The 27,319-nt window shown below is 42.2% G+C and overlaps 2 protein-coding genes across 7 annotated transcripts in view; one reads left to right on the plus strand and one right to left on the minus strand.

The window, feature by feature from the left end:
* PSPC1 (paraspeckle component 1) overlaps positions 1 to 3,874 on the plus strand; it is a 69,885-nt gene extending 66,011 nt beyond the window's left edge. For all 4 annotated transcript variants that reach the window (XR_011697740.1, XR_011697741.1, XR_011697739.1 and 1 more), the window contains exon 10: positions 1 to 3,874. The gene's annotated coding sequence lies outside the window, so the exon portion shown is untranslated.
* MPHOSPH8 (M-phase phosphoprotein 8) lies at positions 2,358 to 25,136 on the minus strand. 3 transcript variants are annotated; one of them, XM_071554445.1, is made up of 13 exons: positions 24,837 to 25,136; positions 21,023 to 21,178; positions 19,309 to 20,145; positions 17,575 to 17,677; positions 16,635 to 16,760; positions 16,460 to 16,548; positions 15,177 to 15,317; positions 13,727 to 13,813; positions 11,723 to 11,877; positions 7,642 to 7,796; positions 6,276 to 6,403; positions 5,499 to 5,582; positions 2,358 to 4,647 (listed from the first exon to the last, which is right to left on the minus strand). In XM_071554445.1, exons 1-13 carry the CDS (start codon positions 25,089 to 25,091, stop codon positions 4,606 to 4,608), a joined length of 2,358 nt encoding a protein of 785 aa, XP_071410546.1. In that variant the 5' UTR covers positions 25,092 to 25,136; the 3' UTR covers positions 2,358 to 4,605. The 3 variants fall into 3 exon arrangements, 2 of the variants coding, with proteins under 2 accessions (XP_071410546.1, XP_071410554.1); XR_011697734.1 differs by lacking the exon at positions 2,358 to 4,647 and adding an exon at positions 5,845 to 6,046 and having other exon boundaries at positions 5,531 to 5,582; XM_071554453.1 differs by lacking the exon at positions 2,358 to 4,647 and having other exon boundaries at positions 5,502 to 6,046.
* Between the last annotated feature and the right edge of the window lie 2,183 nt (positions 25,137 to 27,319).

The following is a 27,319-nucleotide window of genomic DNA, read 5'->3' on the forward strand; positions in this document are numbered from 1 at the left end:
GCAGTGAACTTAAAGGCTTGACGGGAGCCTCACCCAGTTCAAAAAAGGTGAACACAAGTCCTGCAGCAGGAACTGAATTAATGCCGTTTTGCATCCTGGGCACGGACTGTTTGCGAAGCAGCTCTTCAGGACAAGTGAAGACGAACGTGTCCAACCACATTCTGGCTCCATTAAAAGTGCACAGCTGAGCAAGGGCCATGACAGCAGTCTGTTCTCTCTGTGCAGCATGTCCCAGACTGCAGCTGGAACACTGTGACCAGTTCTGGGCTTCTGAAGACAAAAGATAAATATTGGGAACATGTCCCATGGAGGTTACTGGGATGATCAGAAGGTTGGAGCACAGGAGCCATGAGAATGGGCAGCAGGGTTTGTTCTGGCTGTAGAACAGGAGATAGCAGGAGGTAGGAGATACTCTTACTCCAGCTGTGTAAGAGAAGGGGTAGAGGAGATGGAGCCAGGCTCACCCTGGGGTTGCACAGTAGTGTGGAAGTCTGGTATCACTGTTTCAGTGTATGCAAGTGTTGCATCAAACCACTAATAAAAGCGGTGCAAGTCAGTGCTCTGTTGCTGTACTTACTTGGACTCCCTGCACTATGGAACCATTGCAGGGTTCCTGGTAATCATTTTGTTTCAGAAAGGGTGCGTGCTGGAGTCCTGGTCTGGGGGCTTCTCTCTTAGGGATCTTGTTCCAGCTGGGCACAGAAAGAACTATTACAATATTGACACAGCAGAGGTGACAGATCTGGGAAAGTAAGGGAATGTTCAAAGCTTTTAAATCTGCTGTGCAAGCTTTTCCAGATGGGTTGTCTCACCCAGCTTCATAAAGCCTTTTGAGAAAAACAAACTGTTATGTCAGCACAGCCTGTACAGGATGGGGCTCTGGCAGTTACTGTTTGGGGCTGGGACAGCTGCTTTCCCCCCATATGGATGATTGTGTTTAGTGTGAGAGATGCAACTGCTGCTAAAGGCCTAACTGGGCTTTTCTTCCCCAAATCTATATTCTCTGTACTTGGCTAGGGAAGGTCTGTACAAGTAACAGCTCCAAGGAACAACACTTCTCATCAGGAAGTTGGGGTTTGTGGTACAGATCGAGATGTCACCACATGGATGATACCGCCCTCCAGCTCTGGTGGCCCATGCACGCCCCTACAGCTGCAATGACTCCAGTTTTGGAGGAAGCACATGTGTCCTTGGGTATGTGGCAGTGTCTTCAGTTCCCACATGTGGTTTTGGGTGTCTCAGCAGCAGAGCTGTGCCTCCTGCAAGAGCAGTGGGCACAGCAGAGGCACAAGGCAAGGAAACTCTGGTCCATCTACCATAACAGAGCCAGTGCCAACAGTAACTAACCAAAGAGTTCCTTACAATTCAAATCATGTAGGAAGTATTTTGTAGCTAGCTCACATGACAGGTGAGAGTTTGCCATGGAAAACCAGTTGGCTTGAAATGGCAAAGAACCATCTTTCCTCCCTTCTTCCTGGCTGCTATATTTGAGATATCTGAGATTTTAAAGACTCTTTTTAAACCTTAATTTTTCCTCCTGCCTCACTCCTCCTCAGATTTGTAGTCTGTGGTGTCTTTTCTCTATTTTTAGTATTTTTTTCCAAATTTGTCTTTGTCCTTCACCCACTCAAACATTTTAAAACAGTCAAAAGGTGAAAAATATTTTCCCTGTTTACATGGGACACAGGAAAACAGAGACATTTTGAAGTGTCAGGATTTGGTGATGGCCTTACAGTGCATGCCCATGGCTGCACCAGTAGCTTAAGAAATGTGGCCTTTATAATTCTCTTGCTTCTTAAAAGGCAAGAGTCCATTATGGACTCCACCAAGACTAAACACAGCGCTATAGGAATGCACCATGCAGGGTCATCAGTGCTCCAAAGCTCCTGGGCTGCCACCACTCTGACAGACTGACCTAAGGAAAAGATGTTACACCTGCTGGTTTCTGGGACTGTATGGGAAGGCAAATGGCACTAACAGAATCAGAGCAGGTACAGACAAGCAGGATATTTTGGGACAGCTCTCATGCACTTGGGGCAAGCCTAGCTGGCTAACATGGCAACTGCATTCTGTGCTGTCTCCTCCCCATGCTGGAACAGCTTTCTTAAATCCAGACTGATCAAAACCCATCTTGTTGTTGAAAAATGGACACAGAAAGCACTGAATACCTGTGAGACAGTCAGCTGCCCCACCCACCAACCCTCCATACCCTATGGGAGAAGCCAGGAAAACAAGTACTGGTGATGGAGCAGTGGAAGACAATGAACCTGACACTTCAGAACCATTTACTGCCACTGCAATTCACAGGAACTGCAGATGCTGATGCAGCAAGAAGAAACTGAGCAAGTACTTCAAAGTATTTCTCCACATTGCCTAAAGAATTGGTTTTTATTGTAGCTACTTTCTATTCAGCCTTTGTCCACCAAAACAGTTTTTAGCAATTGGATAAAAAAACCTGGACAAAACCCTGCTTCAAACAGCTTTTCTTACGCCTTTTATGCATCTTCAGAAGGGATTAAAGAGAAAGATGGCTGCAAAATATCCATCCCTTAAAAGCATCATGAGCACAAATTTTATTCCGATGTTCTTTAGAACTCCCTCCCTCTCTCCCAAGTGTCTCAAGCTAAACAACAAAGCAAATCCCTGAAATCAGTGGCCTTTGACAAACTACTTACTATATCAACTCTTGGATTATTACCAGACACTTTTAGGTTAGACTGTACAACAGCTTCTAAACAGCATCTATATCATAATGGACATTTGTTTAAAAACATTTTATCCCCGCCTTGAGCAGCTCCACCATTGCACTGACAGGAGCACACACACTGTGCTGTTCCGTGTGGAGTGCCAGAGTAACTGAGGAAGGAGAGCCACAAATGTGGAAATGTCACTCCAACATAAGGGAAAACAAATGTCCCCTTTGCTTATTCAGCATCCAGTCATGCACAGTGACTAAAATTACAGCTACACAAAGTCCAAGTGCTGGCAGTGACACACCTGATTCTCAGCCAGAGCTTTTCATGCATTTCAGGTGGTCACTTGGCAAAGTGAGGTATCTTAACGTATTTCAGAGAGGTGGAGGTACCAAGTCAGTTTAAAAGCCAAACTTGTTAACATCCCATCAATACTGTTTGCAAAAAGATAAGCAACTATTCTAAATCAAAACAGAAATAAGTACTTGTATGTCATGTTGCTGTTCTAGTTCTATATAGCTTAATGTGACATTCCACAAAATTGAAAGTGTCCTTTGTTCCTCACTCATTTGGCATCTCTTAAATTGGAAAGATTAGAATTTTCAAGAACCAAAAATTAAAAACTGGTTAATTGAACTTTATATTAAAAAGTCACAGTTCTTTAAAGGATAATTCAAACATCTGCATAATTTTGATGATAAACACTCAAATATACAACGAATTTATGCACAATAGTTTTGCTAATAATGTAGGCACATAGTGGCATGTAAACTACAGGTGACAACTAGAACAGCAAGGCACAATCTGGTTTGGGTTTTTTTTTTTCCTTTTTTCCTACCTTTCAAGACATTGGTTAATTTACAAAGAAAAATATTTTATACTCCATGCAGAAGTATTACATTTGTATTTTACAGCACAAAACCATTATAAAACTGCTGTCATATGATAAAATGGGCCATTTAAATAAAATAATAATTAAAAAGAAATAGCAGCTCTTTGCACTGAGGAACTGAATTTCTGAAATAAAGGACAATGTGTGTTCTCATGTCTCAGGGAGAACATCTGAAATTCTCTGTGTATCTCTTTGTCAACAAAAAAGCACTGCCTGCACACTGAAGGTGGTCACATGTTTTCTGGTTTGCTATTTTCAGGTTGTGTTTGTGTTTCCAGATGTCACCTAAGACCCCAAGAGTGAGGATGTCTATAAAACTACCAGTTGCTTCTCAAATACAAAAGTAGCTTTAAACACTGACATAACCAGGAACCTGACTGCGACTCTCAGATGTCTTTGTCCATGCCTGCAGACTTAACCGTGTCAGCTCCAAGGGACTCGCTCTAAGCACAACTGCTGTCTCACTGGGAGGCAGGAAACAGTTTTAAACCAGAACACAGCCCTCAGCAATTCAAAGTTAAATCTAATGCAGTCATTTTAAGGTGTAATTTCTACCCATGGCTCCAAGAATGTGACAGTTCTGCATTTCACATAGAAACGTTAGAATAAGTAGAAAACTTTAGTTTACAAATTAAAAAGATCTTTCTATTATAAAAGACATTTCATGTAGTTATTACCTTAAATAGTTCTTACATGCACCATTCCACATTGTGGAAAAGCTGAAATATGCAGTCTGGACTCCACGAGTTAAAAACAAAATTATATGTATCATTGGCACAAATACTTACATCTACATCTGTACAAAGTACAAAAGCTGACAACCCTGTCCCACCAGTGCAGCGCATTCAGCTGCTCTCCAACACACCTTCCTGCATGACTGCAGGGAGCAACAGTGAGCCGGGAACTGACCCTTAAGAGTGTGGTGCTAAAAAGTTCCAAACTGCTTTGTCAGTCTCTGAACAGAGGAATCAGAAGCGTATCCCAAGTGTCAGTCCACTCAACGCACTCACAGCTGGGAGGTCACTGCAACTGCACTCTGTACGCTCCTATTAGCAGCTTTACCTGCAAAGCAAACAAAGGTGTCATTTCAGCGTTGTTCACATGTAGCCACTGGGTTTAACAGTCAGAATGGCACAAGAAAAGGCACAACTGGTAGTGACTGAAAAATAAAAAAATAAATTACAAAATCTTTAATAAAATCAGCCTATAGTAGCCCTGCTGAACTATCAGTGGCTTGACTCCAATAGAACACTGCTGCATCAGGTGGTGTCTGAACAAGGCAGCCCCAAATCAGAACTACACATACCACTTCCATCTGAATATACCTTTTTCCCCTGAAGAAAAAAAAACCTGAAAAGCACAATAAAATCAATTTAAGAGTGTAACTTTTAAATATGAAAATCTGGAATTTACTGATGTATCTGCCAAGGATAAAATAAACGCTACCAGAACAGGATGCATCTTGCAGCATGTAGTGGAGAGTACTGCCCAAGCCACCTATAATTGCAACAGACTATACCGACTATTTAAAAGCATACGTGCATACCCCAGTAAATGCTTCCAACGCACAAGCAAAAACACCTGTACGCAAAAAAAAGGACACTCCATGTATCTTTTGGTCATTAAATTCACAATATAGATGGGGTAAATGTTTAGATATAACATTAGTTTATCCTGGTGCATGAATTATTCTGACTGCAGCATAAAAAACTCAATTACAACAGAGCTAATCCTTAGCAACATTCCTGAGTTCTGGCAATGATGGAGCTGTAACTGATGGGAACTGGGATAAGGAGGTGGTGGAAAATCCTCAAATTTGACATTCGCAACATACAACTGGAAGCATTTAGACTATGGAAGAGTTACTGCACAACAAATTGATGTGCACATTTAATTTTGAGAACATTTTGTACCTTGGCAGTAGGAGCATCTGCCAGCCGTATGAAAAGCTTGTTAAGGCCTGCAGTGGGGCTGAAGGAATAAATAAAGTGACTATCCTAAAAGGAAAAAGAAAATGGACAAAGTTAATGGCAGGATATGGCTGAAAGAGCTATGTGAGAGGACTCATGGAACACAACATTTTCACTGTGCAGTTTTTTTGAAAGAATGTCATGTATACTGCAAAGACCCTTTGGTGCAACCACTGAGAAAATGAGAGGACTTCAAAATTGTGCAGAGTGATGCATTTAATAAATTTAAAAAACCCCAGAAATTAATAATTAGAACTAGTAGGTTGTTAAAAAAAATTTAAGAACTTACTTGTATCAGGAATGTGAGAGACTTAGGTGAATTTGAGAAGTTGACACAGCTTTCAATTCAGAACTCTCACCAGCCTGCTCAAATCCAGTTCTGGAGTCCCAGAATCACACAAGGCTTGAGGTTGGAGACCTCTCAAGGGCATCTAATCCAACCTCCTGCTCAAACAGGGCCACTTAGGAGCAGGCTGTCCAGCACTATGTACCTGCATTTTAAGTCATAAACTTTTACGGAATCTAGGATGGATGAGCAAGGTTTGTAGTTCTCTCCATATACGAAGCAAATTAAGTTTCATTTAAAAAACCCAAACATAGAATGCAAGAAAATGCTTCATCACAGTACTCAAAATCCAAATTACAGCACTGAGATTACTAAGGCTGCTCCATGAAGAATTTATAAAGTAGTTTTATAGTCAGTTATATGAAAAGATTTACCAAAAATACAGGGAGCTGGAATTTGTCATTTAAAACCACAGCTTGTACACTGCATGGTCCGCAGAGCCGAGCAATGACATCTTTACCTAAGAAATTTGCATGGAATACAAAGAGAAGAATTCCAGATCCTGAAAGAGAAAAGCAATTCAGTCACATCAATTTGAAATGAGATCCATTATTTAGAACTGCCTACACTGAACCTTTGAAGACAGTTCGGTACAAATATATATATATATATATATATATGTAAAAATATTAAAAACTTCCATTACATGGTAAATATAAGCCCCCAATGGATTATCAAAGCAACATGCAAAAATCCCATTTGCCAAGCCAGTGGATCCAGAAAACAACTGACTTGGTCACTAAATTAAGGTCTTTTGGCAGCAGAAATAATTTTATGTGGCTACTAGAAAGGAATGCAAAATGGGAACAGCAATCCTCAGCACAGTTCACCTCAATGGCTTTGGGTTTACCTACAGAGTTATGAAATTGAATGAGGTTTGGGTCTAGTCAAGAGAACAGAAAACTGAGCCCAGTGAATTATAGATCCGTATGAATTGCACCAAAATTCAACGAGCAGCAACTTTAAATACCCACACGTAACTCATTTTAATATATAAAAATTCTGTAAAATAGAATATCTATAATCAAGAACTGGAAGACTTACACTACAGCTCAGAACAACCAGAAAACTGGGCAGACACAGCCCCTTTCTGTTTAAGTGGAATCCAACACTGCATTACTTTGGGAAAAGTAGGTATCAGTACCTGATATACTCAATAAAAATGACCCTCAACTAAGCTAAGCAACAGAGAGTAGTATCTGAATTCCTGAAAGAATGGAGAGACATTCCCAAGTCCCTTGGGAATTCGATGCCCAGCTTTTTCAAGGGGTTTGTGGGCAAAACAGTTTTGATGCCATTTCCTTTAATAGTAGTGTTTCTAGACTGCATTTGTATCAGGATAGTGAAAATACTCCAAAACTCCAGTGTGTGAGGTACTGTCTACAAAACATGATCCACTATGACGTTTTCTCAGTAAGATGAGACTTTCTTGAACTGCTATTTCTAAGGTAAACTGCTCCTTTCCTATAATGCCTGTCTTGGCTAATGGAAGTCATGAAGAGAAAGAAGCTGTGCATGTGGCAACTGAAAATCAAAAAATCTTAAAAACAAGATACACACAAACCCCACCCATGATACACCAAAATGTAACTGCTCTCCCCATGCCCCATGATGAGAGAGAGCATCCTTCACGTAACTTACTGCAATGTCATAAAAAAATAATTGCACATAGCAGACTGTAAGACATACTTAAAATGAACTGTTCTGCATTTTTTAAACAAACCAACCCCCCACCCCTACCTTCTGGCACATTTTGTGGGGGTTTATAGTGAAAATCTGTTGAGAAGTCTTGCCCTTCACAGAGACGATGACATGCAATTGGAAAGATTGGCTCCAGCAACGCAAGGCGAGCTTCAAAGTAACTCCTGATGGTATCTTCTGCTACCTTGGAGAGCCTGGGAAACCAAAGCAGTGAGGCCTGTACTTCACACAGTGAATTATTTTATCAGACACACACATAGTGAGAGCTCACACTCACACAGACGGACGGACACAGACGGACAGACACAGACGCGCATAGACGGAGAGACGGACAGACGCACACACACAGACACACACAGACACAGACACACAGACACGCGCGCGCACAGACACGCACGCACACACAGACACGCACGCACACACAGACACGCACGCACACACAGACACGCACACACACAGACACGCACACACACAGACACGCACACACACAGACACGCACACACACAGACACGCACACACACAGACACGCACACACAGAGACACGCACACACAGAGACACGCACACACAGACACGCACACACAGACACGCAAGGATTCCAGACCATCTTTTTAGAGGCCTGATTTTCAGGAGTGAATGCCTTTATCACTAGCATTTATGCATAGATGCAGGCTCCAGTGCTTTATTACTATAATATTTTATCAGCCATATGTGAAATTCATCTAGCATGTCCACAAAAAGAAAATGCTTTGCAGCAGATTAAAAAGAATTCCAACTATCCATGTATTTTGAAGGCTGTTTATGAAGAAAGATATCCCTGACACATCTGTTTGCACCTGGTGGCTTCCCCAGCCCGGCTGATTTATCAGGCTGACTATAAGTACAACATAAAAACAAATGAGTCCCTGTATAATTTTACTTCTGTTGAAAAAAATGCAGTTGCCAGTTAAACTCTACGAGTAACACAGTGAAAAAGTAGCAACACTAGCATTTAATAGCCAGATTCGGCTTGTTTGTTTCTTTCAGGGGGATGGGTGCAGTGAGCGGCCTGGCCTTCAAATGGAGGCCAGGCTAACCACCAGTGTTTGGCACCTTGGCATGCAGGTGACTCAGCGATCCCCTTCAAAAAACTGTTCTGTCAGGAATGGGTTTTAAATGCTTTTGCATGGCAAAGCTCCCGAGTCTTGCAGCTTTATAGATTTTCAGTTGTTATTCAGAGCACACTTGCCTGCCTTGCTAGCCAAGATTATCATCTGCAGAAGCTACAACTGAAGAGTTTCACTGGAAAGAAACTCCAAGAACTGCCCTGGCAAAGCAAGCCCAGAAGCCCACCTAGCCTAGTTTCCAGATGCTTGACAAAGCCGTATTAAATGTCGGAAATTAAACAGTCGTCTTTTTTTGGTACACTGTCCTATTTTCCAGCAATCTGATTTAGAGGTATCCAAAACTTGAGACTGCAGCCAAATTAAATCTACTTAATCCATTGCAAAATCCCATGCATTTTTGAACACAGCATTCTGCAACAAGATCCACAATTCAGTTTTTTTGTGCAAAAGTATTCCTCCACTTCAAACCTGTCACTAAATAATTTACTAGGATGGCCCACAGAACTTGTCTCATGGCTTTGGGTTACCTTCTGTTGTTTTCTGATTTTGGATTTTGACCTTTCAATAATTTTATTTTCAGCTCCACTATACTGTATTATCCTCCTTTCTGACTGATAAAAAGCACTGCACTACTATTTTCAGATAACAAGTCTAGAAGCTTCCTCAGTTGGCATGATCTGGGTTACTCCCTCTGTAGTTCACACTATGACAGTAACACCCCGTGGACATCACTTCACAATTATCAGTATTTAATTTCAACAGCCACTTCACTGGCAAAATTACACGGTCAATATCTTGCAAAACTCATTATTCAGATTAGACAAAACTGAAGGTGGCAGATGTTAAATAGAAAACAAACTGAGAAAAGCATCAAACAGTAAGTGGAAGTTTCAATAAACTGAACAGCAGGTACCAGATCACTTATCTGCATGCTCTCCGTTGCCTTCAAGACCTTAACTCACAGGTCACAATTTTGTCCCTTAGGGAAAAATCATCATAGTCTATTTATCCACTTCAGCTGCCCCTGCTCACTTTAGCAAGTTTTCTGTGTTTGAAAAATTATTATTAGTTTTTATGCTTTTGGAACTTTTTTTCCCATTAAGCCTTGTACAAGAAGAAAACATTTCTTACAGTGTTCATCTGCTCAGGTCAGAATTTTGATGCAGTGACTTACAACACCTCAGACAAGCCTTACAGCACACTAACAACACTGACATCACAATACTTTCAGTATGAAACTGAATCAGAACATGTTACTTCAGTAAAAATCAGTAGCACAAAGTCTGGCTAGAAACCAGCCACTACTGCTGCACCCCTGAGGTCAGTACAGGGTCCAGTTCTGTTTAACATCTTCATTACTGACCTGGATGATGGGGCAGTGCACCCTCAGCATTGTCTGCACATGAGACAAACCTGGGAGGAGTGCCTGGTACCCTCTGGTGTATCTCTGTCATCCACAAGAGACCTCAAGAGGCTGGACAATGGGCTGGCAGGAACCTTGTGATGTTCATCACAGAGCAGTGCAAAGTCCTGCACATGGGGAGGGACAGCCCCTGGTACCAGGACATGCTGGGAGTCACCCAGCTGGAAAGCAGCTTGGCAGAAAATGACCTGGTGGACACAAAGCTGACCCTGAGTCAGCAATGTGCCCTTGCTGCAAAGGTGGCCAACAGCATCCTGGGATGCATGAAGCAGAGCAGGCCACAGGACAGGCTCCTTCCCCCAATCTGGCACTGGGGAGAGCACATCCGGTGTGCTACATCCAGTTCCAGGCTCCTCGCTACATGAGAGACATGGACATACTGGAGAGAGACCAATGAAAGGTCACAAAGATGATGAAGGGACTGGAGCATCTCTCCTTGGAGGAAAGGCTGAGAGAGCGGGGACTGTTCAGCTCGGAGAAGAGAAAGCTCAAGGGATTTTGGGAACTCGGATACGAAATCACAGAATCACAACACAGAAAGGCAGAGGCTCGAAGGGACCTCTGGAAGTCCTCTCGCCAAATCCCTCTGCTCCTTCAGGCCACCTAGAGCTGGTTGCCCAGGACCCTGTTCAAATGGCTTTTCAGAGTTTCCAAGGATGGAGAACTGACAACCCCTCCGGGCAGCCTGTGCCGGTGCTCCATTACCCTCAGCAGTACAAATGTGTTTCCTGTGTTTCAGTTTATGTCCACAGCCTCTCGCGCAGTCACTGGATACCACTCAAAAGAGCCTGACTCTGTCCTCTTTGCCCTGTCACTTCAGGTGTTTTTTGATAGATACACACTGACCATTACAAGGCAGTTTCTGACAAGATAGCTTTAAGATCTTAGTCGATGGGAAATGCAAGAGATCTGAGGCAGAAAACAGCCAGGGCTTTCTAAATACTAAAAGAGAATGAGCTTGGACTACAAATGACTTGATACACTATCAGTATTCCTCTAAATTGACACTTAAAGAGATTGCTCTTTGTCTCAGTTTAGCTCAGTATATTTGCACGACCATATGACATGAACACTTCACATATCACATACACTGCACTACTTTTCAGTCATTCTACTGCATGATAAAGATTTTTATTTCATCATCTACTGGCATGAGAGCTTTATCCCTGGCACTTGAGCTCACAGCTGATATTTAGATGTGCAATAACACCTCAACTGTCTGCACTTACTTTTCAGTGATTTTGTTTGTTTGATTTTTTTCCTATGCTTTCTAGCAAGCTATTTTATTTGGCATGTCCTATTAAGTGTTTACATTCAACTTGCTGGTGCTTTTTCACAATTGCTGTATTCCTAGTTTAAGGAATCCTTCACTTCTAGTAATTACCTTTTCCTCCTTTCCATGTTTTTACTAAAGTGTTTGAGCAAGAGTATGCTAATTCTGGCTGCTCTCGTAATTTTAATTCCATGTGATTTATTAGTTAGCTTTCCACCCAAATAAAATCTAGTTTTTTTCCTGAAATTTCCCCCTCCTCCCCCTGACTTAAACCAAAGTTATGATGTCTGGTATTACAAACTACAAAGTGGTTTACTCACGTTTCCAAATGGCTCCTGAGCTGTTCATACACCAGTATGTTGTTACACTGTTTAGCAAAATGCATCGCTGTGTTCTGATGCTTAGACAGGATATTACAGTCTGCGCCGCTTTCAATCATGAGCCGCACTATATCAGAATTCCCTCTTTTACAAGCCTGTGTGGAAAGGGAGAAGGTGGAAGGACAGAAAACAATGACAAATCCCTGTCAGAACAGAGTATAACATGAGAGAAAGCAGAACTGCAGAATTGAATTAAAATCCAAAGTTAGTTACAATTCAGAAGCCAAGTTTAGGTACTTGGTCTGTGAATGGTAACACAACTGGAAACTCAGGAACATGCCCCATAAATACTTTATCTTTATACAGCAATATTAGGAAAAAATGTATAAAGCAAACCCAAAAAGTTCTGTGAAAATGTCTAATCTGCTGGAGTTCAGTAACTGTAAATTTCCCTGGAACTGTACACCTGAACAAACATGTTTCTGCAGAACTATTCAGAATGACTACAGTAACACTCCCAGAGCCTGCTTTGAGGCATGTCAGTTCAAATGGTGTTTTGGGTGTGCAGTAAATTAACAGAATTTGCCCCAGACTATTACTTAGCTATGTTAGACAGTCCCTGTTATCCACTGCTTAAATGTCCAAGGCTGTTCACTGTTACTTATATCAAGAATTTCAGGGCATGTTACCAAAGACTAGGCAAAAGGACAGGAAGAATCTAAAAAACACTGTTCCTCTGAGGAATGCAAACACGTGCTCTTGGTCACTTGTTTTCAAACACTGCACTCAGATAAATTAGGGAAGGCACAAGAGATACAACTTTCTATCTTCATAAGGCCTTTCAGATGTTCACTTCTGAAATTTTTTTCCACTCTGAACTTTACCTGTGCCTTCTATCCATCATCTTCCATAAATAAACCAACCCACCTGCCTCCCTCTAACCAAAAAACCACAAAAATCCCACATCACCTCACAGAAAGGAAAGAAGTGCCAAGACTTCCCCCCTCTTAAAAAGTATGATCCAGCTCCTAAGGTTATATAAGAGTGACTGAATAAACACGTTGATATGTTTATCCACACAGGGCTAAACCTGTTCCAGTAAGTTACTGGATGAAGATACTATTCCTTGTTTGGCAAAACAAATATCCAGAATAACTAGCTCTAGGCTGCCAGAAAATATGTACAGCTGTGCATCAAATACTAATAAAACCTTTAAAAACAACGAAGGTCAAATTGGAGGTAGCCAAATTATGAAAAGATTTTGGACTTAAGTGGCTGAGGAAACCCCAAGTGTGATGTTTTCTTTACAGAAAATGTGAAATCCCCACACTTGTTAACCTTGCAGAGGGTAAAAGAGAAACAGTATCACAGAAAAGCTTTTGTATCTCTTCTGTAAACAAACTGCATAAACAGCCTACTTATAAATACTGCCAAGTTTATCCAAAGGGGAACTTCAGCGGAATTATTTGATATAAAGAAGAAATATTAAGAACATAGACTGTTCTAAGAGTCTTAGAATTTTCCCATTACAACAAAATTTTTAAAAAAATTCCTTTGTGACAGGGAGAGCAAAGCTGCAGAACAGGCAGTGGGAAGGAGACTGCAAACTAGCTATTTTATGTCTGGCCTGCAATGAAATGACAAGTGTCAATCATAGCAACACCCAACGGAAAGATTTTCCTGTCTGGAATTTTTCTCTTCCTGCTGACAACGTTGTTATCTCAGTCTAAAGACCACATTTGCATTTCTTTGAGCCAAACAACAGAAGAGGATGATGAACCCCATTTAGCACTGCATGCTGACAGAACTTGCATTTATTGTTTAGGTATTACAGTACATTAAAAGAAATGGATTAAAACACTGCTTAGAGTAACTATGAGTAGTACTTTTATTTCAAATGTAGCATAAGTTCCCTAAATGAATTCTACAAATACATTTTAATGTTTTATTAGTTTGCCAAAAGTATTTACTGTTAAACTGTGTCAGGACAAGCACTGAATTTACCTTCATTAAGGCAGTTTCACCACTGCTCTGCTGCACATTCACATATGCCCCAGCTTCCAGAAGAATAGCTACTGTTGTTAGAAAATTCTGAAAAAAACCCAACCCAAAACCACAAGACAAGTAAGGAACAATATTCCAGTTTTGCTTCAGAATATAAAATGACATTTACTTAAAATCCATCCCTAAAATTCAAACCGTGAGTCATGACACAATGAAGCCTGTTCTCTCTCATGGCTAGTAAAGAACAATTCAGACTCAGGCAAGTAGATGGCTGTAATTATTTACAATTCTTACTATTTTCTAAACAGTGCAATATGGGCATCAGAGGAAGAAAGTAGTGTGCTTGCATCAGTCACCAAACTGGAATCAAGCTCCCTTTTAGCCTCTATGTACTGTACAAGGGAAAGCACACGAACCAACCCGAACAGAGGAGTACACCCGTGAAACTCCAACTTACTATTAGTTTACTAGTTTAGCTGGTCTTAGTTTGAGAAGACCTTGCCCTGTTGTTATGGGTTAGCAGAGTAGGCCTAAATTTAGGCTTTAAAGTTCAGACCAGGCTTGGGATTGTCAGCTGACTTGAGCTGGGCTGGGCTAGCTAACAGCTGACTTCTTCTAGCCAGTAATGTTGCATTCCATACCATACTACAACACCATCTCAAAAGGGGTAAAATCCAGCGTGTGGGTGTGGCTTAGTCAGTTCCTTTATGGCTGAGGTACAGACAGGACGTAGTGCAGCTCCTGTCTTGCTAGAGTAGGCCCTGCTGTTCCTGCTGCCACTGCTTGCATTTTGTTTGAATTCAGGGAAGTAGAAACATTTTGTTGTTACTCTTTCTCTTTCTTGCTAGGTGTCTTTTAGAGTACTTATAGATCTAAAGTAAGAGACTTTGTATTAACTGGGGAGTGGGAGGTTATTTCTTGTTATATATAACTTGTGTAAGTGTGTGTTATATTGTAGTTTTCTCTTAATTTTCTCTTTTCTGTATAAATACATATAGTTCGTTTCAGCATAAACCTAGTTTGGAGTTGGTTTTTTTTCTTCCTCTCCCTCTTCTTTCCTTTTCACTCTGTCTTGGACAGTTGGCATTTTGCCAGCTTAACCCAAGACACTTGTGTCTGTTGTCCAACTTTTAAAGAGTAAACCCTGCTTACTCAGTGATCTCTCCAAGCCTCCCCAGTTTGGATCCTGTGTAGCCAGAGATCATGACAGACAAAAATTCAGAGATATTCTTTGCCTCCACTACAATATTCTCTACTCAGGGTAAGGTTTGTGATCAGAACATACTTCACACTACAGTAACCAGAGCTGCTAAAATTATGCATATAATGTCACCCTGCTGTATCTTGTAAGCTACTTCCAGGCATCATCAAAAGGACAAAAATTGTGTACCACCTTTAAACACTAAGTAAAAGAGCCAAGAACCACAAACATGGCAATAACCAAGCCAACCTTTTCAGCTGCATGTATCAATGCAGTTGTGCCATTTTTCTGTCTGCGATTAACTTTCGCTCCTTTCCGGATCAGGATGCGGAGAAGGTCGTCGTGCCCGCCAGCAGCAGCAAGCATTACCAGCGTCATTCCACTGGAGTCCTGCAGGGAAAAGCAGTGCCATTAACAAAAATAGTAATAAAATAACTTCAAGATACATTGAAGCTGCAAGACAAGAATTGCAAAGTGTTTCAGCAGGTTTCACAAAGACTTCCCTTCCTGGCAGAATTCACGCATACATGGCTGCCAGATACCAACAAAGTATCACCTCCCAGTTCGCTGGTCCAGAGGGCTCAGTCTGAGCTCCACAATCTGCAAAATCCGTAACATTCTGGGCACCAGCACAAGGAGGAAACCCAGAAAGAACCAGGAAGAAAGGCAGTTAAGGTATCTTATCTGAGGGTGAGGAAAACAGCAAGACAATGGGGAACAAAAATCAGCAGTCACTGGAGAGAAACCACTAAGGCTGCAGCCAGTTGGTACCACTACAGATTTCCTTGATTTTATCAGAGTTTAAGTACAAAGACACTTCTGTCAGTGGCCAATCTCCTCACTCATTCCTGCATTTTCCACCAGACACTCAAAGCACACATGCTTGCCTCAGTAGTCTATTTGGCATCTTTTCTACTATACTACACAAACCTTAGCATTAAGGTAGCATTCCCAAAATGCTACACAACACAACTACACAAGATTACCAGGCAAAATACTGGTATCAGAGATTCTGATACTAAAAAAAATGGAACTACAGTGCTATTGAACAGGAAAATAGATCCTTGAAAGAAAACCCAGTAAGAATACAGCTGATGATAAACTAGCAGAAAACTAATTACAAAGTGAAGTGACTCCAGTGCGTCAGACTTTCAGGTTTTTGAGGGGTTTTTTTAGGATTTTTTTTCCCCACCACATATAATGTTTTACACATTTTAGTCACTTGACCTAACAGTTATCATTCCTTATAGCATGCAAAGTTCCACATGTAATATTCAGTTAAACACAGTGGGCATATTGGCTGCAAATCCAGCTACGGGGATGGTTCTGTCAAATTTGACTTTTTCTTTGGAAGACATGGATAGCAAATATTGAAGTCTCTAAGTTTGTACTCTCTGTTTTCACCTTGTGCTTTTTTACCAAGGTGAGACAGAAATCTGCTACAATGCAAGAGGGGAAAGCTTTTCAACTACATCAAAATTTATAGTTTTCCCTCCCACTCCCTTCCAATACTTCTGTTGCAGAAAAATTACCTCTTGATCCAGATTATAGTCCACATTTGAAGAAAGTGCCATTTTCACTGTCATGTAATCTCCACTTTTAACAGCATCCCTCAGGAGAGCTAGAAAATATATTCAATGCAGTTATAGGATATTTCCCTTTGAAATGTCAGCCAAGAAATACCCCTTCCTCACAGCAAATACTCACTACTTGATATTGGTTCTGTGGATACATGATTCTCATCTTCTCCATCAAGATGCTTCTGAAATTCTTCCAGTGTCAGCCATTCTAACTGCATGTCCATACCCAAACTCAGGACTTGTTGCTTGCCATCTATCATTTATGTGATTATATGGAAGAAAAAGAACTAAAATAAGTAATAAATAACTTGTATATTTCCAAACCATCCACTCCTTCCCACAGCTTCAGTGATCAGCAGCATAACCTGTTATTGCTACTGTTCATTCATCTGTGATTACCAAAGGTGGAGTTCCCCAGTTTTCCTCGGTTCATCCTCACCAAAGTAGTGAAGGAATTTATCCTGAGTAAGTAATCCAGTTTTACTGAGATCAAGAGCATTAACACTTCTCTTCCATTATACTATTAAGAATAGAAATACAACCTAGACATTTTTTTGTGTATCCCATCATTCAGTTCTCGTGATATTTTAAGGTTGTATAATTCATCCTTGGGGCTAAAGCAGGAGACAAGAAGTTTGTCTGATGGGCATCTCTACTAGTTTTTCTAAATATAAAAAAGTATATGCATAGTATCATCAGAACACTTCTGAAAATAGCCAGTAGTTGGATGAATTCCTCTAAAAAAATAAAAAAATATTATTATTACATGACACAGAAGTACAGCTGTCAATATTAAACTAAGAAGGGTAAAATCTTGACTTGCCTACAAAAATGTCAGAGACCTCCATACACTTCCATTCTTCCTACATGAAGCCTCTATTAAGAGCATCATGAAGCACATTTTAACAAAGCCACTGAACAGAAGACTTTTGTTTCATCAAATAAAAGCAGAATTCCTGGTTTCTGTTGTGTATGTTACGAAACTATACAATATCCACCCTTGTAGAGCAAGAGGAGAATGTCCTGATGGGCTGTTCCCTTCTCTCTTCTAAGCAATTAGAACTTACTTTTTAGGCTTTTCTGTTCTCTTCTACTTTTGTCTTCTTTTTCAGACTCTTTTTTTTGAGATTTTTCCTTAATTTCCATTTTCTTTACTTCTTTCTCCTGATACTGAGAACAGAGATCAAATTTCAGTGGTAGAGAAAAAATGGAAAACAAACTTAGTTCACCAATCCAAGAAAAAAATATATTTACAATCAATACTACTGAAACATGTATGCAACAGACTTGTGGATATTCCTAAGAAAATAATCAACCAGGGGAGTCGGGAGTTCAGTCTGTGAAGGCTTCTTCCCTAGGAGAAGTGTTATTTCCAACACAAACCAACTTCAACTGGTATTTTCACTGCATCACAGCCATGCAAGTTGCTTTATGGCATGAGGTCCAGTTAAGACAAAACCAGCATTCTGAAGGAAATCCAAAATTATGGATTTCTCATTTGTTCCAAATACTGAACCTGAACAGAAAGTAATTATTTCAAAGTATTTAACTATTTTGTACCACCATATTCAAAGCAGTTATGACAGCACTGACTTGAACCTCAACTGAGAAAACTTGACATTTGGACACAAAAGGTTCCAACTTTTCCAGTTTACACATACAGAATGTTACAGCTACAGCAATTTGTGAAACATACTCAGAAAACTCCACCCAAACTCATGATATCCACACATAAGTTCGAGCTTAGCAATACCTAATATCACAGAAAAAATTTATTGTAGATGTAGATATATAATTAAATTTGTCAAAACAGAACTCAACTGCCTCTACCAAAGTTTGCCTTTCTCCTCCTGTAATTCCCACCACTGAATTATGGCCTCAGAAGAGGGATATAGTCCTGTAAGTATCAAGGTGTTTGGCTGCAATCCTCTTATGTCAGAACAAGGTTTCTCTGCGCTGCCAATGTTTTATGAACTGCAAACTGTATTAGAACAGTCTGAAGCAGCTGAAAGAAATTATCTTCCCAGAAACATTAAAAAAAATTTCCATAAATTTTTTTTTTTTGCTTTTAAAATACTGATTTTCTTAAAACGCTACTGTATTAAATAAGGAAAAATAAGCAGTATTGTATTTGCTCAGCTCATTTCTTCCAACAGGTAGAGCATTCCTTATTAATATGAAACCATGTAATGAAAGTAAACATTTTCTGTGAGCACTCCAGGAATTCTGACACACGACACGACTGCTGCACAATCATCTGGGAGACTTGGGTTTAGAAGCAGTTTGAGCATTCCAGTTCTCAGGGAGGTGCTACTGCATGTGAGGTGTGATGGAATGGCTGGCACCTGAGAGAGAGCAAAGTGTGTTTCAGCTCAAAAGTGCACTTCACTGTGCAGTGCTGGATGGAGGGTTGCTCAAGACTCTCTTACTACACAAGTAGAAAAAAGTCAAACTGAGGCAACTGCTGAAGGTAGGCAGGAACAAAGCTAAAAACAACAGCATGCTTTGGAAGAACAGAACTCATTCTAAGAGCACATAACAAACAGGAGAAATTTACCCTTTCACATGTAGTATGTCCTTCTCTCCTAAGCATTCCCCCTTTACAGTGTTCAGAATCCAGAAATTCTCCACCCTCTTATACACTGTGCAGTGGGTGTCTCTTCAGCTTCATGCAGCTCAATACCTTTCCAATTTGTACTTCTCTCTCTACCATCCTGAACTGCCACAGTTCAAGGTATCTGTACCTCAGCACTGATCGATTTTATCCCCAGCTCCCACCCTAATACCTTAGCATTGCTTACCTCCCCAGGTGAATCCACGGTCTTGCACAACGTGTCATCAGCACTCAATTTCAAACCCTTCTGCACTGGTGAAGGAGCAGGTGACACTTTCTCCAACTCTCCCAATCCTTTTTCTTGCCCTGTTTGCTTCTTGAGGATGCCTTTCTTCTCTAAAGAAGTATCCTGAATTTCCACTTTTTCACCTTCCTCTCTAGTGTCTTCTTTCTGAATTTTTTTCTTCTTTCTTTTAATGTTACCATCAATACTATCATCTTCATTACTTGCTGCTCCATCAAGATGCCTATCAGCAACAGCATCTTTTTCATGCATTTCTTGTTCCATTCTCTCTTCTCCACTTATCACCTTTTCCTTCTCGTCTTTAATTTCAGAATTTACATTTTCATTATCAGTCCCTTGAGAAAATGAATCATTTGGAGTACCTGATTCTGAGTCAACCTGAACATCTCCATGCCTCTCCCTCAGTAATTTTTTATGTTCTTTATAATCTTCTTTAGCTTTTATCTTTATATCTTTAACTTCTCCCTTTTTTTTCTTGGTTTCTTTACTATCCTCTCTCCTTGACTTCTTTGGGTCCTTTGAGTCCTCCTTGGTTTCTGCAGGCCGTTTTTTTGGTCTCGAATCTAAAACCAAAGTGTCTGAGGAACTTTCACATTCTGTTCTGGGTTTTTCTTTGAGTTTTGCTGATTTAGACTTTTTCTTCTTCGGATCATCTGGACTTTTATTCTCTACATCCTTTGACTTCTTCTTTTTCTTCTTTGGTGAAACATCATCTTTTGTTTCACTGTGCAGGTCACTGTCAGATTCTGCTTCAAATATATCATCGTTTAGAGACAGTTTCTGAAAGGTAAAGAAAAAGAAATATTTCTTTCCCCAATAAACTATCATTTTGGTGCAAAGTATACAAAAATGGTAGCATTTGTCCTTGGGAAAACCACATTTTTAAGCCTTTTAATCTTTTGGTCACTGCCAAGATCATTCCTCATTGCCAAATAGCAAAACTTGTAAATACAATTACAGCTTGCTTGTCTAACTTACATTACTAACTGCTTGGATGAGAATGAACACATAAACAAGTCAAGTAAAGCAATTATACATCCAACAACCAGATTCCAGAACAGAACTAATCTGTGCTATTTTACACTAAAAATATTAATTCTGTAAAATTTACCTATAAGTTTCTCAGAAGCAGGGTACCAGTTTTCAAAAAGGATGCTTACACTTCTTTTTCAAACTGAGCAGTTAAAAAGCAGAAAAGAAAAAGCCATGTGCTACCCTTTTGCAACTAATTTTTCTGATTCCTCTCTTACCAAACTTAATGATGATGTAAAAATTCATCTATCTGCTGCAGAAAGCAGGAGGGTGACTGGAGCAGTGTGTCCTGACAAGACAATATGCACGTGGTAGGGAAAAGTGGTTCTTTATGTTGTCAAAAACAAACTAAACTGGCCATACATCCTTGATATAGTCCCATTAAAATGGAAATAAAGTTTGGATGGATTCAGAGCATACAATCAAACTTGTCAGTTATAACAAAAATCCCTATCAGAGAAGAGCAATAATATTAAGTTTCACAAGAAACAAAAGTTTCAGATGAGAGAGATTCCTTAAGTCTTCTTAATTCCACATTCCAAATGTCTTCCCTTCTCTGTCCTGCCATTAGCAGAGCCCAGTTAGTGAATACATTCAGTGTAAGATACTGGAAGGCAAAACACACCTGTACGTCTTTTTTAACAGGTTTAGGCTTATTGTCCGCGATTTTTTTTCTGAATTCAAGCAGCACTTCTTTGCAGTCTTCTAAATGCACCTCTGGTTCCCAGGTATCATCATCAGAGGTATATCCTTTCCACCGTACTTTATAGAGGACTTTACCCTGTAAGAAAAACCCACAACATTTAATCCAATACAGCACAGCATTGCATTGGCTACTCAATTCTTGGGGATCATCATAGACAGATCATTTTGTATACAGAGAAACCCATATGATGTTGAGATAAGAATTCCCACAATTATTTCCATCAGCATCACATACTTAACTAAGAAGGTTGTAAAGTGTCATGGGAGCAGTTTTACCCAAAATACTTGTAATATCTCACATTTGTTTAGAACCACAGCTATACTGTACAAATCATAAATTCCTGGGCATTTTAACAAAGTAGATTTTCTCATTAAGCCTTTTTTTTAAAGTTTAATATTTATTATATATATATATTTCAAGCTTGAATTACTTTTTTTTGCTGAAGAACTTGATATAAAACCTAAAGATATCTAATGAATTAACACCATTCACCTAGTTCCATACTGGAATTTATCATTTTTGTTATATTTGTTATCAATTACATTTTTGATAAGCTGAAACACCAACTAGGAAAAAACAAAAAAACACAAAAAACACCAATAAGATCAACCTAAACTTAGATAAAAATCTGAGTGTGCATCTCAGTGGAGTTAATTACAAAGATTTTGGTAAAAGATAACATACAAAAAGCCAAGACCAATTGTTTCAACAGTATTTAACTTCACCAGGGGATAAAATTGCACCTTTTAGTCTCTATGTAGTTTTTTCTGCCAGATCAGAAAGTTTTTTACCATTAAAAATAAATTTATTAGCAAAAGTACTGTGGAAAGCACCTTTGGAGAGGCAAAAATGGTAGTATTGCTTTCTTTGAAACATGGACTGATAATGCTCTGAAAGACCTTACACTGCTAACCAAGTCTGGAGAAAGAAAGATTCAAAAGAACTGCCCCTTGGCACTTATTGTTAAAGTAAATCTCTGTATATTCCCTGCTGGTTTCCACCATCTCTCTCATCCTTTCACTGTGCAGCTCTGAGAAGGATCTGACTCTGTGCTTTCTACATCCCCCCATTCAATGGATACAGATACCACTAGGATCTTCCTTGATTCTTCCCTTCTTATGGCAGAGGAAACACGGCTCTCAGCTCCCTGACTACTTCCATAGCCCTTCTCCCTGGTGTGTCCATGTCTCTTCTGTCCTGGGGGGCTCAGAACTTGACACAGTACCCGGGTGCTTTCATTAGAGAGGAAGGAGCATCTCCCTTGATCTTCTGCTACACTGCTGGCCTCCTTTGCTGCAAGAACTGCTGACTCATGTTCAGCTTACTTGTCTGTGGGTTCTTCCAGCTCCTCTCCAGCAAATCTGGACTCTCCCCTCTACCCTGGGGCACAGGGTTATTCCTTTGAGATGCTGGACTGCTGTTAGCGGGAGAGTCAGTGCTACACCCTTGCAACTCTGATACAAACTGAGCTAGAAGTCCTTTTTCAATTAGAAAGCTGGATAAAATGAAGTCTAAAGGAAACACAGACTACTGGCCTGTTGAATGAATCTACATCCCATACATGGAGAGCGATACAAAAATGCATTTTAAACGAACACAGGAGATTGATTATTACACTAAAGATACACAGGCAGCCTTACACTCACCTGTCAACATTGTTTCACTTAAAATTAATAGAACACTTCCAAGCATTTTTATAATGTTGTAGCTTCAATGAGAACTCGCAATGAGCTAGAACCAGCTCCTATGGAAAGGGGCACCCCCATGTCATTAAACAGCAGAGCATTACCCACTTCCACTGTGGAACATCACAGTTTGCTCAGGAGCCTGTAGTTTCAGTGTAACTGTGGTGTAGTATGAAAGGCTTTCTAGAAATGCTGAGAGAATACATGCCCAAGCTTTCATTGCTTGTTCTCTTAAGGAGGACATGTTAATGTTTTATTTAACTGCAGGTCTCACTCCCCAGCCCAAGCCCAACCCAAGAGTGCAGTCTCTCATCCCACACCAGGTGCAGCAACACCAGGCCTGTGACTGGAAAGAGCTGCTCTGTGTGGCGCTCTCGGGCTCCCACACATCTGTCTCTGTGACACAGGACACAGTGATGCTGTGCTGGACAGTGGCCAACCCAGTCTATCCCCTGGTCTTTGTGTCAGACTGGGCAATCTGCAGGCTGGGAACCACAGCTCGAATGCATACTCCACCACCAGGCAATACACAGCTTTTCCCAGGCATTGGGGAAGTCAGGAGTTCCTGCCTTGCCTGTAATTGTGACACACAGGGACACAGGTCCCACTGCAGAGCAATAGGATGTCAGCAATAGGACAAGGGGGCACGGACTCAAGCTCTGCCAGGGGAAATTTAAGTTGGAGATCAGAAAAAAATTCTTTCCAGAGAGAGTAATCAGGCATTGGAATGGGCTGCCCAGAGAGGTGGTGGATTCCCCATCCCTGGAGGCTTTTAAACTGAGATTGGAGTGCCATGATCTGGTAAATGGACTGGAGTTGGACCAAGGGTTGGACTTGATGATCTCGGAGGTCTTTTCCAACCCAATCGATTCTATGATTCTAATGGGGAGGGGACCTGATGCATCTGGAGTTCATGGTACAAAGCCCCAGTGAACCCCTGCTGGGCACACAGGTATGGTGAGGCTCCTTGCACTGCCCCAGCTCAGCACCTGTGTGGAACGGGCTGCTTGGAAGAGAATGCAAGGAGGACACCCTTTACCAGCACACATCAGTGACACTTTCAGGAGATGGTACCTGATACATTCCGGTGCTCTTCCAAAGTCTGTGGAATGATATGCCTCATCACCACCACCTAAACCTACAGATTTCAGGTTCCATCACTTGGAGGGGGGGGAGGGAGGCAAAGAAAAAAAAAGGGAAAAAAGGAATCCTCTTGTTTTCCAGCCTGACTTACACTGACCAACACGTTCTAGGGCAAAGCTATAAACATTGTATTGCCCCAAAAGTATAACATTCTTAAGCCATCAACATATTTCAGCCAAGGTACTTCACTTATATCATAACAAATATCTAGGAAATTGCCGATCTGAAGGTTCTCCAGCCTAAGGGTTTCAAAACACTGATATTTTACATGAAACAGGCAGAATTTTACAAAGTCATGGACCTGACTGAAGCCTAAAATAAAACCCTTCTATTAGCAAAAACAAAATTTTTCTAACACAAAATCGTAAAAAATCCCATAACTCCTTTAATTTTTTTTTTTATTTGAGGTTTAGGAAATTTTTTAAGAACTTCAATCAGCCTAGGTTGCTTTCAAAGAAAGAAATGAAGGTCTAGTGTTTCTGTTTAAACAATGGGAAGATCACTGCAGCCAGTTATTTCAATCGGGAGGAGCTTGTCTTATTTTAGGAGGTTCTCACACGTTTTGTAGCGCAGTGACCACAGTCTCACTGCACATACCTTGAATCCACCTCTAAATTCTCCATTATATCCAATCCCGCCCGGGCCTGCACTGAAACCTTTTACATAAAACGCTACCGCAGTTCAGCCCCGAGAGCTCAGAGCAGTTTAACAACGCAGACAAACGGAAAAAACCAAACTTAGTCCAGATGGAAGAGGATACATACACAAATGAGGAGACCGAATGTGGAGTAAAGGACAAAAAGGTTTCTCGCAAAGCCGTGCATAGCGTGGGTTACATCACATTTGTAACGGGATTACTGTTTTCGCGTGGTTCTCGCCGCAGCGTTAGAGCCCCGCGCACTCACCCCCTCGGTCTTCATGTCAAGGATCTTCTCCACCTCGAACACGTCCTCCTCCTCCTCGTCCTCTTCCTCTTCGCTCTCTCCGCCGCCAGCCTCCCCGCCGGCTGCCGCCGCAGCATCCACGGCAACGCGCGCCCCGCTGCCGTCTTCCTCCCCGTCCTCCTCATCCCCGGCCGCCGCGGCAGCCGCCGCCCGCTGCTCTCCGTCCGCCCCGTCCAGCCCGGCCGCCGCCTCGGCCCCGCTCGCCGCCTCCGCCATCTTGGGCGAGTCTGCAGCGATTGCGGCGCCGAGCGGCTGCGACAGCCCCGACGGCGCGCGGGGCCGGGGCCTCGCCCGACCCAGCCAATCAGCGGCCCCGCAGCCCGTGACGCAGGGGCGGGACAGGGCCGCGTGACCTCCGCGCGGGGCGTGCTGGGCGTGAGCGGCCTGAGGGACACGGGGACAGAACAGGGACAGGGAAAGGGCAGGGACAGGGACAGAGGATGGGGCAGGGGCAGGGACAGGGACAGGGACAGGGACAGGGGATGGGGCAGGGACAGGGACAGGGACAGGGGATGGGGCAGGGACAGGGACAGGGGATGGGGTAGGGACAGGGGATGGGGTAGGGACAGGGGATGGGGCAGGGACAGGGGATGGGGCAGGGACAGGGGATGGGGCAGGGACAGGGACAGAGGATGGGGCAGGGACAGGGACAGGGACAGGGACAGGGGATGGGGCAGGGACAGGGGATGGGGTAGGGACAGGGGATGGGGTAGGGACAGGGGATGGGGTAGGGACAGGGGGTGGGGCAGAGCAGGAACAGGGGCAGAGCAGGGGATGGGGACAGGGGATGGGGTAGGGCAGAGCAGGGACAGGGAAAGTGCAGGGACAGGGGATGGAGCAGACAGGGACAGGGACGGAAAGGGCAGGGACAGGGAAAGGGGCAGGGCAGCGGCACGGCACGGACAGGGGCAGGGGCAGAGACAGGGGCAGAGCGGGACAGGGGCAGTGGCACCGACACCAACACCGGCACCACCCGCGGTACCGGGGTGTGCAGGGCTCCCTCGGGCCCGGCCTTGGACACTGCCAGGGAAGGGGCAGCCTGCGCCAGTGCCCCCACCACCCGCACCGCTCAGAATTCCAGATATCTAATCGAAACCTGTCCTTAGTTTAAAACCATCCCCCCTTGTCCTATCACAACCCGGCCGTGTACATGTGCTGCTCTTCTCTGGTTTATAATCGCCCTCCAGGTCCTGGGAAATGCTGTGAGCTCTCCCCGCGCCCCCTCCTCTCCAGGCGGAGCAGCCCCGCTCGGTCTCTCCGCACAGCAGAGCTGCTCCAGCCCTCTGATCACCCTCCTGGTGCCTCGGGACTCGCTCCAGCATGTCCGTGTCTCCTGTGCTGAGCCCCCAGAGCTGCAGCAGCCCAGGTGGGGTCTCATGAAAGCAGAATGCCTTCCCTCGCCCTGTGGCCACGCTGATGTGATGCAGCCCAGGACAGCTCTGGCTTTGCAGGCACAAGTGCACACACACTGTTGGCTCATGTCCAGCCTCTCATCCACAGGACCCCTTAAGTCCTTCTCTGCAGGGCTGCTCTAAATGAGTTCATCTCCCAGCCTCGCACTTGAACTTGTTGAATCAAAGGTATCCTTTGCCCTCAGCTGGATGAGGGTTTGGGGAAAGGCACAAGAAAGATGCAGACAGACACCTCAGGACAGGGTCCTGTAGGGGCATTAATAGGGTTTCTCATTAGGGAAAAGAACTGGTTTCAATGTTAAAGTAATTGGCAAGCACACATTTTTTTTATGTAACATGTAGGAGGGGGAAAAATAAGTCTTAAACAAAAAGCAAATAAACCACACCCTATTTGCTTGTTCCACTGCCTTTGCTAGAGGCAGAGTGTAAATATATTGTGCCTCAGAAACAGGTCCTTACAGAACATACATCACTCAGACTAAATTTAGCCTTTAGTATGAATGTATACCTTTCACACATAACCCATGTGTGATATATTGTTGCAATGGTGAAGGAAAAAACCCTTTCTTCATATTTTTGCCAGCACTTACTTTCAAAGGTAACTCTAGTAATAACAACTGATCATGCAAAGACTAAACAGCAGATTAGAAGCTAGCTTATCATTGTCTATATTAAGGAGTGCTTAAGAAACACGTATCCTAGCTCTTCTCAGATATAAAATGTACAAATATTTCCTTTGTATTTTTACTGAAAAGAGCCTCTATCTTATGCATATGAAAACAATTCAGAGCACCTTGGAAACAGAAGGACATCAGGATATCCCTCTTGGCAACTTCCTCCACAAGACCAAGTGTATCTACTCCACCCTTAGCACATGTTTACTTAAATTCTCATGGAAACATCTGTGAAAGAGATTCCACAGTTTTCCCCAGTAACCTCTTATAACCCTCCTCTGTCACTGCCAGGAGCACTCTCCATTTGCAAGGGCAATATAGTGCATCACCTACGGCACTATGAAATCTTCTGCTTCTG

Source organism: Pithys albifrons, chromosome 1 (genome assembly GCF_047495875.1).
Source record: "Pithys albifrons albifrons isolate INPA30051 chromosome 1, PitAlb_v1, whole genome shotgun sequence".
NCBI classification, from domain to species: domain Eukaryota; kingdom Metazoa; phylum Chordata; class Aves; order Passeriformes; family Thamnophilidae; genus Pithys; species Pithys albifrons.

Bases quoted from the DNA above. Each gene is read 5' to 3' on its own strand.
- MPHOSPH8 (XM_071554445.1), bottom strand. From the start codon at position 25,091: ATGGCGGAGGCGGCGAGCGGGGCCGAGGCGGCGGCCGGGCTGGACGGG. The intron at 16,549-16,634 runs GTGAGTATTTGC...TATATTTTCTAG, and splicing joins CACAGAACCAATATCAAGTA to CTCTCCTGAGGGATGCTGTT. The intron at 15,318-16,459 runs GTAATTTTTCTG...TTTTCCCTGCAG, and splicing joins ACTATAATCTGGATCAAGAG to GACTCCAGTGGAATGACGCT.